Here is a 19,938-nt window from a genome sequence, read left to right on the forward strand (position 1 = left end):
TGCTTATGCTGCTATAAGTACAAATGGTATGTGTATATATATATTTATGTGTGCGTGTGTGCAACGGCAGTGTTCCCATAGCCAAATGACGCTGAGGAGGGCAGCGCTCAGCCAAACCCAGCTGCACCCTCAGTTTGGTTCTCGCCTTCAGCTCGGCCTGTCCGGGCAGGGTGCGGCACCGCAGCGCAGCACAGCCCCGGCCGCCCCTGCGCACCCACAGGCAGCTCCCGTGGAGCTCGGAGCAGGGAGGTTTCCCCTGGAACACCCGCAGCCAGGACAGCGGGGACAGGCGGGGACAGGCGGGGACAGCCGGCACGGCCGGGGACAGGCGGGGACAGTCGGCACAGCCGGGGACAGCACAGTCAGCACAGGCGGGGACAGCCGGCACAGCCGGGGACAGGACAGTCGGCACAGCCGGCGCCCCTGAGGGCTGGCGCGGGCCGGGGGCGGGGCGGCGGGCGCGGCCGTGTGTCGGGAGCGCGCCCGGCGGGCGGCGGGCGGCCGCCATCTTCTCTGCGCGGCCGGCGGGAGCGCTCTCTCTGCCCCCTCCTCCGCTCCCTCCTCCTTCTTCTCCCTCCTCCCACTACGCTCCGCCGTCGCCGCCGGTCAGGAACGGGGCGACCGGGATAGCGAAGGCCGCGGGGAAGGCGGGGGACGGGAAAGCAGCCTCGCGGGGGCGGGCGGGCCGCGGGGCGCCGGCCCGAGGGGTTCGTGCGGCCCCTCCGCTCGCCCTGCCGGCCGGCCGGGCCCCGCTCCCCATGGGATAAGCTGTAAACATGTTCAGCTTTGAAGGGGATTTCAAAACAAGGCCCAAGGTGTCCCTCGGAGGAGCGAGCAGGAAGGTAAGGAACGGCGCCTGCCCGTGCCTGTGTCGGTTCCGTCGCCCCCCGCCCTGTTATCCGTGCTTTTACCGTCGGGCCTTCAGAAATGGGAGCAGCGATGACTAAGGTTTAATAGAGGGGAAAAGCCCTCCCCTCTTGATGATGTGTTTATCTCTGATCTCTGTGCTTCTCTGTTACTATTATTTTTTATTTTTATTTTTTTTTTCTATAATCAGGCCACACCATCCCAGGCTTGTAGTGTAGTAAGAATTGTGGGAAGGGAGGAAATGTCTCCTTGGCTTGTCCCCCCCGCAGGCGATCGATCGATCCCGGGTGTCGTGGCCGGTGGCACCTCCCGAGCAGTCGCTCTCCAGGTCTTCCGGGGGGGAAAGGGCTCGGAGACCTCCTGTCATTTCCCTCCAGAGGGAATGTGTGGTGTGGACCTGCCTCGCCCGAGGGACGTGGGACACACACAACCTCGCACAACCCGAATTGCTGGGGGCGGTTCATCCACGTGAGCCGGGGCTGCCGGGTTGGTCTCTGTCAGGTTTAGGTTCAGTCAATTTGTCGTGCGCAGGGTGAGTAGCAGTTAGTTGTCAGCTGTACCAGACTATTTGATCTCCCTGTGTTTATTGATGGCAAGGAAGCAGAATGATTTATTCAGATGATTGGGCAGGGTAAGCAAATGTTTAGTGGAGCACCGAAGGGCACGGGACTTCCGAAGAACGACAGAAAGGACAAAGTGTTTTTAGAAGTGGCCTGATCTGTAGGGGTTACTTTAATTCGCCGTGAAAATACTGAGTCTCCCCGTCGTCATTGGAGATAACTATGTGGGAAGCTAATGAGTGTTACCATTAGTATTTTTGAATTTTAATTGGATAAAAAGTCTTAAGTTTTTATTACTGTGCTCTAAAACCAAGTTTGATTCTTGGAAACTTTTAAGGTTTGGCAGTACAGTGAGGAAACGAGCAAAAAATACTGCAGTATGTGATATTAAAATCATAGCAAAGTTTGCATTTTGGCATATTGATTTAGTATGAAGAGATTGTATGCAGAACTGTATTTAGATTATGCAGCTTTTCCTCTGATTCATCTTCTGTTTATCTTAAGACATTTCTGTTCATTAGGCCTTGTAAACTGGCATTACATGAGTCAAAATGCCATAAATATTCCCCAGCTTAAGTAGGAGTTGGCAGAACATCTCCTGGTCCTCAGATGCACACTTCAGGTACTTTGCAACTTTTGACCCCGACTTGCTCATAGTGTTTCTTGCTGAACATGTTGCCTCCTACAGGAGTAAACAACCGTCATAACATCTTTTTTTACTCTTAACAATTAAATAAAATGTATCAGAATTATATCTATTTTAATTATATGGGACAAATTTATTAATGTTATGCAGGCATACATTTCCAAGGGCAAATATTAGCATGTAAAGGACTGGAAACCGAAATGGATGCATAACATTCACTCTGTGCAGTAGAGGTTGTGGTTCTTGATGAGATTGATACTGACTGGTGCACAGATTTCATGATTTTACATTGATTCACTGAAGTGCTTGTGCTGCATCAGTGCAAGTCAGTTACATGGAGCTTTGGGCATCATGGTTACATAGACATCCTAGAGTGTCCTTGAAATAGCTGCTTATTTTCAGAAGCCGTGTACAATGCTAATGAAAGAATTTATTTAAACTTACTTCTAAATGCAGTTTACCTGGACTTTGGTGAAAACATACTAAAACAGAGATTGCTGTGGGAAGTGTTTATGCCTTACAATTTTAGCTTTTGTATTTTTCAGATCCTATACTGTGTTAGTGCATAGCTCTAAACTCCATGTGAAGTGTAGTTAACTGTCTTTACATTTTGGTTAGGCAAAACAATCCCTCTGGGCCTGTTATCCAAGGATACCCCACAGCCTCAGGCCCCAAAAAGTATGAACAAAAGTCATTCATGGGGGGGAGCAAACTGGGGGAATATGACTTCATTACGTGAAGCTGTAACTGGAGGATTAACACCTGATACCTAAATAGACCAAACTTAATATCTGTCTGAAAAACTTATGACCATCATCCATTTTGGATGTAGCCCTTTGAGGAGACTTCATCTGCCCTTAATGTATGTGAACTTTGTCTGGTCTCTGTTTCTAGGTAAGCCTGAATTAGGCATCACGTGAGTTTCTCATTATTTCACGACATTGAGATCGTGTTTCTCATATGTGTTGGTTTCATTTTTACAGAAAGCTGAATTGTAAATGATTTCCTTTCAGCTTTTGGTACTCATACTTAAAATCCTCATTTTTTTCACAAATGCCTTTACCTTTCCAAGTGGTGTATAACTTGAGAAAGATCAATGCTGTACCTCTGCTGTGCTTTTGGTAGCTAGCTTCATACTTAGTGCTGCCTTTGGTGGAGGAAGGCACAGTTCAGAAACACTGGGGCCATGCAGGCTGCTTAATACCAAGAATAGCTCCATACCCAGTTTGGGGAAGTTTCTCAAATGTGGTTGTACCACTGCAGAACAATGACAGAACCTCCTAGTGTGGACACAGGGATGCCTGTGTGAGGAGCCAGTCAATGCTAAAGGTGCACTGGAGCCTGATGTGAGTACAGCTACACCAGAATAATGATCAGCAGCACTATTAGAAGTGTGGTTTGCTGATGGAACTGCAGCTGCAAACAATAACTATATAAGTCACAGCTCACATGTGTTGACACCTGTTTGGCATGGCCATGTGTGTCTGTAATGTTCCCTTAGGCCTCACAAGGGGCTGACTTCAATAAGTTCTATTAGTAGGAGCACAATGATAGATGTAAAATTGGGGATTTGCATAATTGTGGCAGTTAGGTTCTGAATCTAGTGTGCCTTCTTATCACAAGCTTGTATGGTGTTTTTGAATTACAAACACAGCTTTGGGTCTGTTTCTGCACTGGTTGCATCTTACATTCATGTGTGTTATGGTCTGAATTGTGTATACTCTTGAGAGGCACTTCAGTGCACCCATATCAGACATCACTTGTTCTAGTCACTGGCTGCAAATTAATGTTCTCAAAATTACTACCTCAGTGACTGATCCTTTCAGAATGTTATTGTAGCATTATAATAATGCCTTGTACAAAAGTGTAAAAATGTAGATGGTACTGTCAGTGCTTGGACTTTTCCTTCTATACCTACTTTCAAGAATCTGCTGATTCATCTGGTCTGTGCCCTGTCATATATGTTTGAGGGTGTAGATACAGGATTTTATTTACAACGTGATAAGCTAATTTTAGAGGATTTTATTTATTTTTATTTTTGGGGTAGTTTATTGTCACCTTTAAAACATGTTTCTTTGCTTTATGAGGCTCATCAAAAGAAATTTTCAAATTTAGTTTAATTGTGAATGGCAATCTGTATTTTTGTGCTTCTTAAGTAAAGTAGCCTCCAAAAATGAATGCTGTTATTAGAGTTCAGTATGGGAACCTCTTGAATTACTCATGGACATTTTGTACAGGACAGTAATTGTTGCCTGGAAGTCTGTGGCTGCAGACAGTCTGTGGTGCGTTAGGCAGGAAATGCAGAGCTGTGCATGAAGAGTTGTCTTGGGGTGCAGCTCAGCTTGGCCTCACCTAACCCAGCTGTGCAGGGGACTGGAGCAGATGGTCCCTTCACCTGGCTGCTTCCCAGCCCATCCCCTGCGTCCCAGATTTCTGCCAGGTGGAGTGTCACCAGGCCTTCTGGGGAGAGCTGGCAGCTTTCACTGATTTTAGCATGAGGCTGAGCACAGCACAGAAGTGGTTTAACCACATCAGCCTGATTTGGGACAGTCAGGCTAGTGTTACTTCATTGATTCAGTAGGATTAAGAAAAGTCAGAGGTAGCAATGCTTTAGTGCATCCATGCAGGGCATCCCCAGGCCAATGCTGAGATGTACAAAGGGCTCTGTAGCTCCACAATTGTTTGATTGCGTTGTGAAATGTATGAATGACACCTTGGAAGTCTAACAGGAAAAACGGGTGAAAGAATATTCAGTCAAATGTTCAGTATCACTTGCTCTATCTAGACCATGCTTTTACAAATCCCAAGACTGTTCAAAATAGAAAACCCCCTCCTTTTTCAGGATTTGTAATACAGATGAGTTAGCAGTTATGAAAGTGAAAACAACTTCATTGAATTTGGGGTTCTTTTTGGTTTTTGGCTTTTTTTTGTGGAAGATGCAGAAGCTTACTAATGAGCAAATACTGATTAGTCCATCTGTATTTTAAAAAGTTGCAGTAATTTCTTTTAATATGGACATTTTTACTAATCATAATCTTCTATTTGCAAAGTTTTTTTAACATTTAATTTAGTAGTTACTGCCTTGCTTTCTTAAATTAGAACCATGACATTAAGCATTAGGTTCTTGTTTATATTTCCCCCTGCTTTCAGCTGAAGTGCAGAGGTAGAACTCCAGAAGCACCTTGTTTGCTCTTTGTTGTCTGTATTCTACACATGAAATAATTTGTGGAATTAAAATTTTACAATCAGTAGGCTGTAAAATTGCCAATGTATGGAGAGATCTGCCCATGTTGGGATTGGTTGTTGTGGTAGATGCCTGTAGAATATAAGCATTGATGGGACAGTTAAAAACCATTTTTGTTTCTCTCTTACTGATTCATTGAGGAAAATAGTTCATAATTTTAGGAAGGAATAATTTCTATTTTTTTATAACTTATTTGACTCTACACCATGCCACACTGGAAGTGAAATTATGGTAAGGATTCAAGTATGGGAATTCTGGTTTAGCATTACAAAGTGTGTATTTTTGGATGGTGGGAAGGAATTGCAGTGCTTTTTTCCCCTAAGACCTTTGTCCCAGCAGGCACACGGTGCTCTGTGTGCAGGTCCATACCTCATTTTGAGCCAGAGCTATGTTTTATCCAGAATCTTGAAGTGTCACAGCCTAAGTCTTGAAATACTCTTGGAATTTCAGATCCGTGGTGTGGAAGGATGAGGAGACCTTCATGTTGTAAACTAATGACTGCCTGTCAGTAGGAAACTACACAGTTCATGACTACTTAATTCTTAGGCATTTTTCTCTCTCTCTGTAACATTTGACATTGTCCTCATTTGAAAGCAAGCTACAAAAGATGGAGTTGTGGTTAGCTGACAGCAGTGATTATGCTGTTATTTTCAGTTATATGCTATTTTTTTCAAATCCAGATAAATTTATAAATACAAAATATTTTTAAGTTTTATTTATAAATAAAATGCTTTTATAAATACATTTTCCCCGCTTGTTTTTGAGAAAATGATAAATCACAGAATGGTTTGGGTTGAAGGGGACCTTAAAGATTGCCCAGTTCCAACCCCCTTGCCATGGGCAGGGACATCTTGCACTAAAAACTGCTCACCTACAACTCTGTGTACAATATACATCTTAAAAGTCATAACAGGGACACACTGAGCATAAATATAAGCAGCTTTCTTGCATTTCATTTGGTCTCTAGAGCCTCCAGTCAAATTCTGGTTCGACCATGTGTGGTTTTGTGGGTACCGTGATGGGAGAGGTTCCAGATCCTCCCTACACCCCACAGTAAATGTCAGCTAAAAGGAGGTGTTTTCTAGCAAGCACTGTGACATTGACTTCAGTGAGGCCAGGCTTTACTGGCCAAACGCCTCCTCCTGGGCACAGTTCAAACTCTTCTTCTGCAAGATTGTCTGCTTTACATGTAAACATATCTCTGATTATTTGCATCATTATTAAGAAGAATCATAGACTGGTTAAAAGCAGAATGTTTCAAGCTGCTCTGCATACTCAGACATGCTCAGTGGAATTTACATTGTTGAGGTTCAGTTCAAGACATTGTAAGCCTTTGAAAATGCAAATTTCTTTTACTGTTTAGGTTAAAAAAACCCAATTGGAGTTCATCTTGTCTAAAATAATGTGGGGAGATAAAAACGTTATTGAGAAGGTGGTGGATATCTCCCAGTAGCCACATTTGTTCTATAAAAATAAATGTCAGAAAATTTTCCATTTATTTGCTGGAGTTACTGAATACTTGTGTTGAAAAGAATTTTATTCTGTAAATTGCTTAGGTCGCTTCATTTATTTTGGGAGTTGTTATTGATTTTTATGTGGTTCAAGTTGAATTCATAAAGTTGTGTTCCTCATTTTAAGGAAAGAAAAAAAAGATTCAAGTTCCTGGATTTTGTAGATGAAAGCCATTCAAGTTTTTGTCCACGAAAATGAAAAAGATCAAGTGTTTATTTGTTTTTTAAAGAAAATTACATAAAAAGTCATGCCTTGTACTTTGCATGAACTCTTGTAATCTGAAATATAAAGCATTCTCAGCTACTAACCAAAATAAACCCTCTTCATTTATAAAGAAGCATCAAACATTTATTAATAATATTAATTTTCTTGCTTCAGTGTGTTATGAATATGTTTTTTTAAAATCTGTGTTTAGTTAGTACCTGAAAATAATTATTCAGTTTCATCTTTGCATCTGGGCATATTTAGGTTTTAAACTTATATGCTATATAGCCTGATTAGCATAGCTGTCCAGGAGTGTTCAATTTCAGATTTTAAGAGTCAGCAAATATTGGAAGTGTTGAAAAGGATTTAATTATGTATACAGTTTGTTTTTCTGAATCTGGATTTTGAGCCAAGAGGGCTGAAAGTTGATTTCTCTCAAGATGAAGTGTTCAAATGCAGAAGGAAATGAATAATAGTTTCTATATTTGTATACGTTATTCAGTCTTTGTCTAGGATATGTGAAAGCTGGGAGTTCTGCAAACATACTTTTGCAACCAAAAAGTGTATTTCAGCAAAACAAGGATAAGAAAACAGCTTTAATTCCATTTTTTTTCCATCGTGGATTGAACTCCTGGTTTTGAAGCACTGACATTGACATTGTTCCACTGTCAGATGTGGCTGTTCTCCAGTGCTGCCTTACAGCAGTTTTGCCACCCAGAACTTTGATGAATATCACAGTACATGGAAGTATATGTTATCCTCATGTACAAATTAACATTTCAGGAGTTACTCAGCATTTCTTTGGTGGCAGTCACACGTTTTCCTTTCTGTGTACTGTCCTCTATCTGCTTCCATGTTTTCACCTCTTTCCTCCTGTCTTACCCTTTGAGTCATCATCCTAATGTCTGTGCACTGTGTTTTGCTGTCACTCACACTTCCTCTGCTTTCTTGTTTCTTTGTGCCATGCCTCACAGAAAACTTTTCAAATTGGGCTTTTCGTGGTGCTGCAGCTCAATATACTAGAGCAGGAGGTAGGTTGTCTTTTCTCCATTGGAGAAAGCATCAGGCAGGGAAGGGACAGCCTGGTGTCTCCTACATTGCATGACAACTCATGGACGGTGTATTCCCTGTTGTATTCACTTGGGAGGGCACGCCCTGAAGGAAGAAGACCACGCCATAAAAAGTCAGTGACTGGGGAATGGCTTTTCACTCCTTTTGAGTTAGCAGTGACAGAATCAGGACAGGCTCATGCTTCGTTCCCCCTGTCATGTCTGCCTGCCTGCCTTGAAAGGAAGACTCAACATCTGACATGTGCCTGTCTGGTAGGTGAAGAAAGACGGGGCATGAGCAGCGCAGCATCAAGGCACGGTGAGGAGCAGGAGTGAGCCTGGTGTGACTGGGAATTTCTGTCGGGCCATCTCCTGCTGTGGGGAGCTCTGGAGGGGTGCTGGAGGTGCAGCTGTGGCTCTGGGTGGGAGTTGTCACACGTGTGCCACTTGAGTAATGCTGCTGTCATTCACAACCAGCCACAGAACAACAGCTCGTGAGGTTGACTCCTTTTCACACTGCCGGTTGGTTGTCAGGTCGGGGAGGATTTCAGAGGTGACTGCAGTTAACTCCCTTTAAGAAATGATTTTCATAGAATCCCCTTTGTATTGGAAGAAGATTATTTCATGGTTCTTTTCATCTCTTTCCTACTGCAGGTTTGTTTTCTTTTGCACATACATGGGTACTTTTTAATTTCTGAAGAAACAGTGTATTCCAGCTTGGTTTAATGATGCTTTAAGGGGGTATATTTTTCTTGAATTTAATTTAAATGTGTTCTTTAGTCATACTTATGATCTGTGTACATCTTGAGGACATGAGTAACAGTATTATTTATTAATTTAATTATTAATGTAATAATAATTTGTTAAAGATGGGATGTACTTACCTGAATGTTTTACTGTCTTAGGATAGTTCTTCTGTTTTATTTAATTTATATTTATTTAATTTATACTTTAACAAGTTGGCATTTTGCTGTACAAGTACTCAAAGCAAGTATGTGGCTGACTAAAAACTTAGCTTTTGTTAGTTTAAGAGGGGATTGGATTAAAGACTGATTGCTACAAAGATACCCACTGTTTCATCAGTGGAAAGCTGGTAATAAGGATACTAAGGGTAAGTGTAAGGATACATGAAGGATACACTTCTCTGTTATATTTCCCTCCCTCTTGAAGTGATTTGAAGTGGTTTGTTTCTGATAAGCACTCTGGCCACTTACTTCCCTTTACCCTTTATAATTTGTGTTTTATGTCTTTGCTTGTGTTTTTTCATACCATTCTCTTCTCTATTCACACATAGCAATTTGTTTTCATTTTCCTGTATTTTGTTCTGCTTTTTCTTTCAATTCTCTCTGAAATGTAAGGACAAATTACAGAACATTGTTTCTAAGCAGAAATGCACTTCACATGGTGCTGTCTGCAGAACAATCACTTCTAAATTGAGTAATTTCACCAACTTCTTTAATGCATCAGGTATCAGCTGTTGAAAAAGTCCTGAAACTTTAAGCTGTTTGTTGGTTATTAATTTAGTACCTTGTTTTGTCTTCATGTGTGCCTTTCTGTACTACTTGAGTGGAGATACATCATCCTTATGTATGGATTTCCTTAGGTTTGTTTGTACTGTGTTAACACATGGAACAAACCCTGTCTTTAGAGGGCAATAGCTGTAGTTAGTGGTGTCTTTGGCCATAAATACTGTCTTTAGAGGAGAGATGGTTAACCTTCTTGTGGGGTATTTTTTCTTCTTTACTGTCTTGGTGGTCTGTGTTAGAGTATTTTTAATCCTAAAAAAACTAAGAGAATCATGACTTTGCTTCCTCTGTATCATCAAAAAAGAAATGCAGAAGAGTTTTGCTCTCATTTTTTATCTGCTGGTAGACATTGAAAGTATTCCAGCACAGTTGTTTCAGCTGTACTTAAATATTTTATAAACATTTGTTTGCCAACTTGAAATTGATTTTTCTGTGTTTAAAATACAGCACATTTTCGGCTTGAGTGTTTTTTAATTTCTTAACTTCTCTAGGCTAATAGGGGCATATGGAGAAAACAAAGTTGTCGTGTGTGTTGTAGTGTCAAAAAATGAAAAGCTTCCTTAAATCTGCTGTGTGTTTTAGACTGGATTTGGGAAAGTGCCAGGGTGCTTTCATCTCCTGTTGCCTGCAGTGGAAACTGAATGCTGTGCATCAAAATTTTGATTGATTTTGTATATTTCCTTGGAAATTACCCAGAACCATCCAGTAAGAGACTCTTCCAAATAAAGCTTTGTTTATATATTGTAATCTATGAGTACTCGTATAAGATTGTGGTTTAAAAGCTAATGCATGGTTTTTCTGTTGTAATAATATTGGGTTTTGAGGCCTCATTAATACTTTAGTATTCTTGTCTTTTTCTCTGTTGGTGAGATCACTGTGCTTTAAGTTTTGATGCATAGCCTTAATTCGGGTGAGGCGTTCAAAATTTTAAAAGAAAAAATTCTTGCCATTTATGCTGTGTCTCTTTTGACATCTTTTCTGGACAAGCTTTGAGAAAAAGGATAAGTAAATGTAAGAGCTTCATGCTTTCTTACAAGTTAGACAAAAGCATGGGGCTTTGGAACAGGATGGGATTGCTCTGAATGTGCCCCAGCTTGCTTTGTGCACCTGGGCCAGGGATTTACGTACCCTCCGGGCAAGGAAAACTCTCAGACTTCTGGTGTGACCTGGTGGGACTGGGGCCTTATTGTGCTCCAGCTCTGCCGTTTGTAAATGGGTGACGTTTGCCAGGGTAATTGGGATGCTACAAACATGGACAGGCATCAGTACAGTTTGCTGCTCTTTGCTGGTCCCTTTCCATAGGGACATAACTTCCCCTCCATCACTGTTCTTTTGGGAGGGCTGCATGCCACGTACTTGTGAGTTCACAAAATGATTAACCCCTGCTTTTCCCTGTGCTTTGTGTTATGCATTTTGAGCAAGCCCTGAAGTCTGCATTAGATATCCTGAACACGGTTGAAGCAGGTTTGAATGAAAATGCAGTAGTATCTTTCTTTGTGTCTTATAGGAAGAAAAGGCTTCTCTCCTTCATCGTACTCAGGAAGAAAGGAGAAAACGAGAGGTAAAGTAGCCTGTAAGCGTTTGCCTGCCCACTGGATTTTTCTTTGGTGTTACATTTACAGTGCAAAGTACTTCTGTTGCAGTCCTAGTTCAGCAATGTTTTCTTTCAGTCTGCAAATTCTGTATAGTCTTAAAGTATGCTTTAATTGGCAAAACAAATTGAGTGCTTTAAGATGTTCTTTAGAAGTGCTTTTCATCTCAAAAGAAGATAAGCATGCACTGGGTGCAAAGGGAAATTTCCCTTTCATTTTGATGTTTATTGGATCTAGTCTTTGTTGAGGAAAGATAAGGATTTGGATAGTAAATTGCAAATTTTACCTTGTCCATAATCTATTACTGTGGGTTGGCCTCAGCAGACTTTCTTCTGCTCCTGGTTGTGCTGTGGTTTCTTGGAAGTGACCTTTGTCACTTCCCCAGTGTGTGCCTCAGTTCTGTGACGGTTAAATCAGAACTGTGATTTTTGAATGCTTTGAGAAGTGCTCAAGTGCTTTGAAATCACCTGGAGCAGTGAGAAGCTGATGTCTGAGTCTTTAAGCAACCTTAGTTCTGGTTTGTGATGGAAGTTTACTGCTCTGGAAAATTCAGTCTGGAATAATGCAAAGGAGGAATAGGCACTGAAGTGAAGAACCCAAAGTTTAGTAGTGTGGAATTTGAGTCAATATGTTAATTTTGTCATTCCTCCCCCCCCCCCCCCCCCCCCCCCCCCCCCATATAAATTGAAAAAAATGTGTTGTTAAATATTGATTAAAAAATATAAATATGCAGGTTTCATGCTCATGAGGAAAACGGCTCTTTGGACCTTAAAGCTGTGTTTGACCCATGCTGGGTTAAACACAAATTCTGTAGTGGCTCCTCAGTTTCTGTGGACAGTTGCTGCTTTTTTTCTTTCCAACGTGGGTGTGTAGTTATGGACTAAGTTCAAGTAAGAAGGTACCAGAATTTCACCCATTAATTCAGAATTCCATGCTATGAATCAGCTTTATGATCAGTGAGTCATTAGCAACATATCTTAAAATTCTTTGTAATTTGTAAATTCATTCAGTTGCTTGGCTCTGTCCTTTGCAGAGCCATGCACTCATCTCAGTGGAGGTACACATGTGCACACAGTGATTTGCTGTGGCGTGGAGCACATTTTCACAAAGTGAATGACTCCTCTGAGAATAAAATCAGCTGTGGCTTTTAGAAACTGCCTGTAGCAGAATCTTAGCAGTGACCTCAGACTTAAAACCTTGGCAATTAGGAGTCTCTGTTTGACAATTATGTGTTCTGAGACAAAACCAGTACCTAGAGAGAAGTTATCTGTGTTTTAGTTGAGCCTTACATTATAGTTATGAAGAGATGCCACCTCTCTGAAAGTCTCTCCTGATTGCACTTTTACTGTCAGTACTTTGGAGAGAGAAATACTCTTTGGCCCAACAAAATTTTGATTTTCGTCCATGATTTAGAGGCAGAGTCTTCAAGAATCTGCTTATTCAGATAAGTTGCTTTAAGAACCAGGGTTTTCCAAGAAAAATAAAATAGGCCTTGAATAGCAGTTTTATCTGGTGTTCTCTCTGGTAAGTTCAGTTCATGCTTTTAAGTTTGATGTGTCTTTATAGGACAGTAAATTTGGAATCAAGATTTTGGGACTTGAAAGTTTATGTGAACTTTCCAAATGTATTTTAATGAGATTTATGAAGACATTTTGGTGTTTTGTTTTGCCTGGTGACCCTCAGAATTATAGGTTCAATATAGTTTAAGGATTGATTAGGTTAAAATTTCTCTTTTTAAAGCAGGCTTCTTGGTCCTTGTATTTTCCTTCAACCACTGTTTTGTAGCTCTAGGTTAATGAACAACTCTTTATTTTCCCTCCTTTATTCCATATGGACAATTTTAGAAATATAATTACAGTAGCCACTTCCCATAGATATTTACTGTAATGGGATATGCCCAGGATGTTGTCAGGGAACCCGCCAAGAGCACTTTCCATAACATCTCAAGCAAGCTGGCTTTCAGTTCCTCAGAGCCATTGTAAAGGGGTGATTTTGCTACTCTTTCCAGCTGCTGAGGAAGGTGTTATAAAAGGATTCAGTAGATATGTCTGGTTTGCAAAAGAGGCTAAGAATTTTTATTAATTTCTATGTTTTTCTCCTGGGCCACAATGAGCTTTAAGCCTTATTTTCATTTTGACAGAGGTGCTGTCTCCAAATAACTGATTTTTTTTTTTGTTGTTTTCCCCACATCTAAACTGTGCCAGCATCATAATGCTTATATATTATTTGAATGAAAACAAATAATTGGGTTGTCAGTGTTTGGTGCTCTGTGTGGAAAGAGGAATGATGTAATTGAATTTGATTAGTCCTTCAACATTTTTCAACATAGTATTATGACTTTGTCTAATAAAATGATTAGCAATGAAGTGATGCAAAGTAATGTGTTGATTTCTGTAGTATTACATAATTACTGAATATTAATGATTCTTTTGCAATATTTAATGGTAAATTTGCGTTTAAAAACAAAAAGCATTCTCACTGATTTATGTGTATTGGGCACAAACATTAAAATAATTTATTTTAGAAATGATTACTGCCTAATTTTCATTAAAAAGTCGTATTGTATACAAATATATTTTATAAAATGGTAGAAATTAGAGTAATTCCTATGGTGTTGATTTCAGTTTTCTTGCTTTGTTTACAGGAAGAAAGGCGGAGGCTGAAAAATGCAATAATCATCCAGTCATTTGTAAGAGGGTACAGAGACAGAAAACATCAAGTTAGTACCTGGTTATTTAATTAGAAAGATGCTAAATAGCTTTGCTGAAAATGAGACTTTCTAGTAATAAATAATTTTACTGAAAATAATTTTGGTTGTATGAGAAAGTGGAAATTCTTTCTTCCTCTCCCGACATTTTCATTTCAAACTCAGTATTTTAATAAACACATCAGTGTGACTGGACCTGAGTGGGATCCTGCAATGTTTTTTTTTTTTTTTTTTTTTTTTTTAGCTGATAAATTGGTAAAAAATTTTAGATATTAACTTTCACACACTAGTGGAGCTTTTAATTTTTTTTACAATATGGCTGAGGTGGTAACTTGAGTCAAAAAGTTGTTCTAAGTTGCTGTTGGGTAGATTCTTCTAAGAAAGAGTTTCGTTTAAGTTTATTAATTTGAGTAAACTAGACTAAAATGTTTCATGTGATAATGCTTGATAAGTAACAGATTTGCTGCAACTGTACTTTCTGAGTTGCAGAGTGGAATTATGACTTCAACTACGATATCACGTGTATATTTTGATCTTTTAACAAATATGTGTTGTATTTGTTTTACTATGCAACCTGGCTGGATGGGAAGCTGAAATTTTGTGTCTCTGTTTTAATCCATAACCATTACTGATATATTGATGCATGGTGGTTTTTTTTAAGTACTCTATCCAAAGAAGTGAATTTGATCGCTGTGCTAATTTGGCTCAGTCTGGAGGAACCTTTTCCACTGCTAATGGAGCAAATTTGACTCTTCTAGTTCGCCAGTTACTCTTTTTCTATAGACAGAATGAGGATTCAAAGCGTTTGGTAAGTACTGTTACATACTTTGGTCTGTAGTACTTGCATTTCATGCACTTTTAAACTAGTCTTTCGCTTGAAAGTGCACTTTTCACTGCACTCTGCTGTTTTTCATTTAGTCACAGTAACTTAAAATAAGATTTTACAAGTGTATGTGCCCACACACATACATAGTGTGTGAAATGAAGCCTTGAAAAATCCTATGTATATTATTTACAGTAAGTTTTTAAAACCAATATACTTCAATTAGGATTTTTAGACAGTACTTCTACTTGGCCCCTTGTCATTCTCAAGGTGTTTGGGTGATACTTTTTTTCTCACTGTTCAGTATTGCTGGCATATCAATTGCAAAGTCACTGCCAGATTCCCAAATGTATGAGTAAGTGTGATTCATGGTGGCTGTTAATAATGAACACTAAGAAGAATGGCTGTTTAAAAACAACCAGATGGTGTAACTCAGTCTTAACTTTGAAAGTTTAGTACTAGTGGTTGTGGAGTTTATAGTGAGTAACAGTTTTTTTTTTTCTCAGCTGAACATGATTCAATGTGAGTTTGTAAGTCCTCCAAAGTTATCCACAAGAGTGCTGAAATATTACTGAGTTGCTATAGATGATAGAACTTGTCTTGATAAACTGTAAACTTGTGCATATCTTGTTGCAGGTATGGATGTGTCAGAATTTAATTAAACAGAGTTCTCAGTTTGTTAAGCAATTGGATGGTCCAGACAGACTTACTTGCTTATTCCAAATAAAAAGACTGTTGGGTCTGTGTTGCAGGTAAGTTCTTTTTTTCTATGTGATACTGTGTAAAAAGTTTTCAGAAATTATGGTGGGCACTTGTTTGTTTCTTTTTGTAGCAAGTGAAGTATTAAATGTACATTAATTTGATGTAGAAGACTGTTTATATTAAATATGTATCAGCCACGGTATAGGATACCTGTTCTGTGTAGAACAATCAAATGTTCTTAAACACTGTTGACTTTCAATTTCAACATGTGCTTAAAGGGTGCTCTGCCAGGATAGGCCTGAGTATGTTCTTAACTGTTTTTGTATAGTGATATCATTGACAATATTTGTGGAAAGCAGATTTTCTTGGGAACTGGTAGTATTTAGGTGTAGTTATCTGATGTAGACAAATGTTCCAAGGGTATGCATTGGATAGCTGTTATTTCAAAACTAATATAATTTAATATGACTTTCCTCACTCTTTATTTTGAATAGAAGGCATATTAAGCAGTTACATTATTGGCTTCAGCATTAAATGTATTATTTGTAGTGGGAAAATTACAGGAAGGTAAATCTGTTAAGGTGACTTGAATATCTGGCAGTTATTGTTACTCTGTTATTAGAAAACAATATATTTGTTCTTAATCAATAATAGGGACTAGTTGCACTCTGCAGAGCTTTAAAATACTTGCTTTTTAGAAAATTGTTTCATTTAAATGACTGAAGCTTGTGTTCTTACAAGAGTGTGAACTGTATGTATGATAAACAGTGACAAAAGATACTGCAGAAGATGTGAGTGGTAGGCTTTGAAGTCCATGTGCAGTGGGACACAGCTGTGGTGTCACTGCCTGGAATTGTGCATTTTCACTACAGTGGAGACTGTGTCTTTGTAAATGCAGCTCTTAATATGGATGGGGAAGAAAGCACATTTTTAGGACAAATCAGCCCATATGTATCTCTCATTAAAAAATACTTTGAATTCTAAACAGACTCTTAATCATCCTGATTTCTCTGGTTACTGGTAGCTGTTACATAAGCAACTTGTTAAAAGGGTGAGAAATAATGGTTGTGTTTTTAATATTTCAGTCTGTAATCAAAGACATATTGTGTTAATTATGCACATGATGTTCCCTAGCACCTGTTCTCAGCCCATCTTGTTCTGGGGCTTTCATGGCTTCATTTGTAATATGGTTAGTGGTAAATGTTGGTGAAACATGTGTTATTCTTTGCTTCTCTTCCAGTTTATGCAGTAGAACTCGGAATTCTCTAATCACCCAGAACAAGAATTTAGTAGGATTTAAAGGTAGAACGCCCTATTTGTAGATACCCTAAAATCAGGAATTATTATTTTAAAGATGCCATCAAAAAGATTTAGACCACTGAGAGCACTTGGATACTGAGTAGATAGAAATAAGTTACTATATACATACATATATATATATATATATAAATATAAAGTACTTTAAGGTGAATGTGTGGTGAAATATGAGAAATATCTTGTTAAATTATTTTAATTTTGTTTATAGGCTACTGCAAAATTGCAATGATGACAGTCTGAATGTTGCACTTCCTATGAGAATGCTTGAGGTATTTTCATCTGAGAATACGTATTTGCCTGTTTTACAAGATGTCAGATATGTGACATCATTAATTGAACAAATTTTGCACTACATGGTTCAAAAAGGTGAGTAGCTAGGACCCAGAAGTGGGAAATAATCAAAAATTGAACACCCGAAGCCCATATTGTTTAATACAATTTTTGTCTTTACCACAGACACGATGAAAAAAGTGCTGCATACACTAACATATACATTTGGTGGATATTGTCCTTGTAATGAGGTCGTGGCTTGAGAAATTACTGCTTGATTTCTTTGGAAATTCTGTTTATGAATTGAATATTCTACAAAGTTATTTATACACACCTGTAGCACAGATTTTGAGAGTAGGTGGATATTGCCTAACAAGAATTTTATTCCAGTAGCTGTTCAACACACTCACATGGACACACACACGCTGTGGCAGATCTAAGCTTCAGTTGTGTAAAAGTTGGTCGTGTTGCAGTACTGTTCTCTCTAAATGTTAATAGTCATTATTATTCTAGGTTGGTATTATCTTTTCATCCTGCCAGCACTCAGACACCTTAGCAGAGATGGTGGCCTGGCATTTATTTCTCTCCACCCCTCATCAGCAAAACTGTTAGCTAAACTGCAGTAGTGGTGCCTGTGCAAACATATCTAAAGTTATTCAATTGGATAGTTAGCACCAAAATGATGTGTGGTTGCAAAAAAACTTATTATTCTGGGAATGTCCAAAAATAAATTATTTTGCCTTTTTGATATGGTGGCTTGAGTTTGAAAAACTTGTGGATCATGAGGAAAGACAAAAACATTTTGAAATAAATCTCTTGGACAGCCTCTTTGGTATGAAAGGCAGAAAGAGCATCTTCCAATCGTTGGTTATTGGAATATTTCTATATAATATTTAAAGTACACTCAGTGGACTTGGACTGCCTAATCCTGTTTCTAAGGACTGTATGTTGAAGTCACTATAAGAAAAAATATTAGTCTTAACGTAGCACGTTTATTTATTATGCCTTGGCATAACAAAACCTGTATGCTTGTCTCATTGTTTTTTATATGATAAATGTCTTCCAAAATGCATGTATTTGTTCTTTTAGTATAATATTCTCTTCTCACAACTGATACATGGAAGTTTAAGATTATAGAATGATAATTTTTTTAATAAAATTTAGCCTTCTGATTACTTACAATGAAAACAAAAAGAAGCGGTTTTGTGCAACTGCAGATGTTTTGTCTCCTAATAATTTTTGATGCTTAACTTGTAAAGAATCTGTTACCAGTTTTCATTATTGTATGTTTTTGGATATAATTTGCCTTCCATGTGTGTCTGGTCAGCATTGCTAAGTCATTCCTTTACAGGGACTTCCACTGTGACAAGTTAGGTGGTCCCTGAGAAGGGTTCTTAGACTGGACTGTCCATGATGTGACACTGTTTATGCATTTACAGCGTTCCTGTAATTGTGACTTGTGTCTTAGTTTGGGAGTTCATTGAGCATGAAGGAAGTTGGTTTAAGAAGAATGAAATGACGTGGTTCCGTTGTGCTTCAGTGAGACAAAAATAAATTACTCTCCCTACATGTCTTTATGGCATGGGTAACAATGCATTTTATTACTGTCTGAGGGAGCCCTGTTCTGGAAATAGTGATTGTATTCCTCAGCCTGCTGAGGCAAGGTGATCACAAAATTGGGGCATTCTGCCAGCAGGCCTCTTGCCTGTATGATGCAGTCATGTTTGGGAATAGAGTGGAAAATTCTTCATTTATGGAAGAGTAGAAGGACAACATGACTAGAGTCACTTGAAGGAGAAGAGAATATTTTTTTTTCCATGAATCATTATTTAAAGAAATTGAATTATTCACTTCATCAGCAAGAGTTGATTGATCTTTGAAAATCAAACTGACTCTGAATATGGTTGAATCTATTTTTAATCTGATGTGATTTTATAATGTGATATTTCCAAAGAGATTGCTGATATAGCCTGTTAATTATATATATTATATATAGCCTGTTAATTAGCCTGTGAGTGTGACTTGGACTATTGTAAAATGTCTTGCTAAGTCAAGCTTCATGTAATGAATTATAAAGTATTTTTCAACTTAATTTATATTGTTTTATATGGAAAAGAAGAAAAATAATACTGTATTTAAAAGTTTGGTGTTTTTTTTTTTTACTTGTAGGCTACTACAAGTCGCTTTATTTGTTAATTAACAATAAGCTTCCCTCGAGTATTGAGTATTCTGATGTTTCTCGTGTCCCTATTGCAAAAATACTTCTGGAGAATGTTCTGAAGCCATTGCACTTTACGTATAGCTCCTGCCCAGAAGGTGCAAGGTGAGCAAAGATAATACTGAACATTTGTGTACTCTGTAGTCAGAGGTGCATTTTGTTGTTGTCTGGTGTCCAGCCGTTCTTGCAGTGCAGTTTGTTGATTTATTTGTACAGTAATGATTTTTTGGTAACACTGCACATCACTGAAACAATGTAGTCTCAGGTGTGCTTAAGAAAAAGGCAATAAAATGCTGAATGCTGCAATAAACAGCACAGAGAATAGCAGGTATCACAGTACACAGGAATGAGGGTGTGGAAAATTTAGAGAGGAGAGATGAAGCTAAGGGTAGATGAAAAGAATTTTAGAGTTCAAAAGAACTTTGTGATAGATGGGCTAAGGTTTATGGAGAGAAATTACTAAGGCAGCTTACAAGCAGAGAGAGTCAGGTATGTAGCCAGAGGGAACATAAATTCAGGTTGTATCACATGCAGTAGTGTTTTTTGTTGCAATAAGATGTTGTATAAAAGGGTTTTTTGAGATCTGTTTTTTTCTTTGATATTATAAAAAAATGTATTTAACTTCAGAATAGTTTCCTTTGAGTTCGTAGAAAATTTAAAGGTTAGAATTGCATGTAAGATCATCAGGAAGAGAACTGAAT

General features: G+C 38.8%; 1 protein-coding gene across 1 annotated transcript in view; it reads left to right on the forward strand.

The window, feature by feature from the left end:
• Positions 1-619: 619 nt before the first annotated feature.
• UBE3C (ubiquitin protein ligase E3C) overlaps positions 620-19,938 on the forward strand; it is a 68,070-nt gene continuing 48,751 nt past the window's right edge. The window contains exons 1-7 of the mRNA XM_062506510.1: positions 620-842; positions 11,116-11,169; positions 13,845-13,919; positions 14,569-14,715; positions 15,367-15,482; positions 16,958-17,115; positions 19,189-19,342. Of these exons, the coding sequence (XP_062362494.1) occupies positions 777-842; positions 11,116-11,169; positions 13,845-13,919; positions 14,569-14,715; positions 15,367-15,482; positions 16,958-17,115; positions 19,189-19,342 (770 nt within the window). The 5' untranslated portion in view covers positions 620-776. The remainder of the gene's footprint in view (positions 843-11,115; positions 11,170-13,844; positions 13,920-14,568; positions 14,716-15,366; positions 15,483-16,957; positions 17,116-19,188; positions 19,343-19,938) is intronic.

The sequence above is a fragment of the Cinclus cinclus genome, chromosome 1, assembly GCF_963662255.1.
Source record: "Cinclus cinclus chromosome 1, bCinCin1.1, whole genome shotgun sequence".
Lineage (NCBI taxonomy): Eukaryota > Metazoa > Chordata > Aves > Passeriformes > Cinclidae > Cinclus > Cinclus cinclus.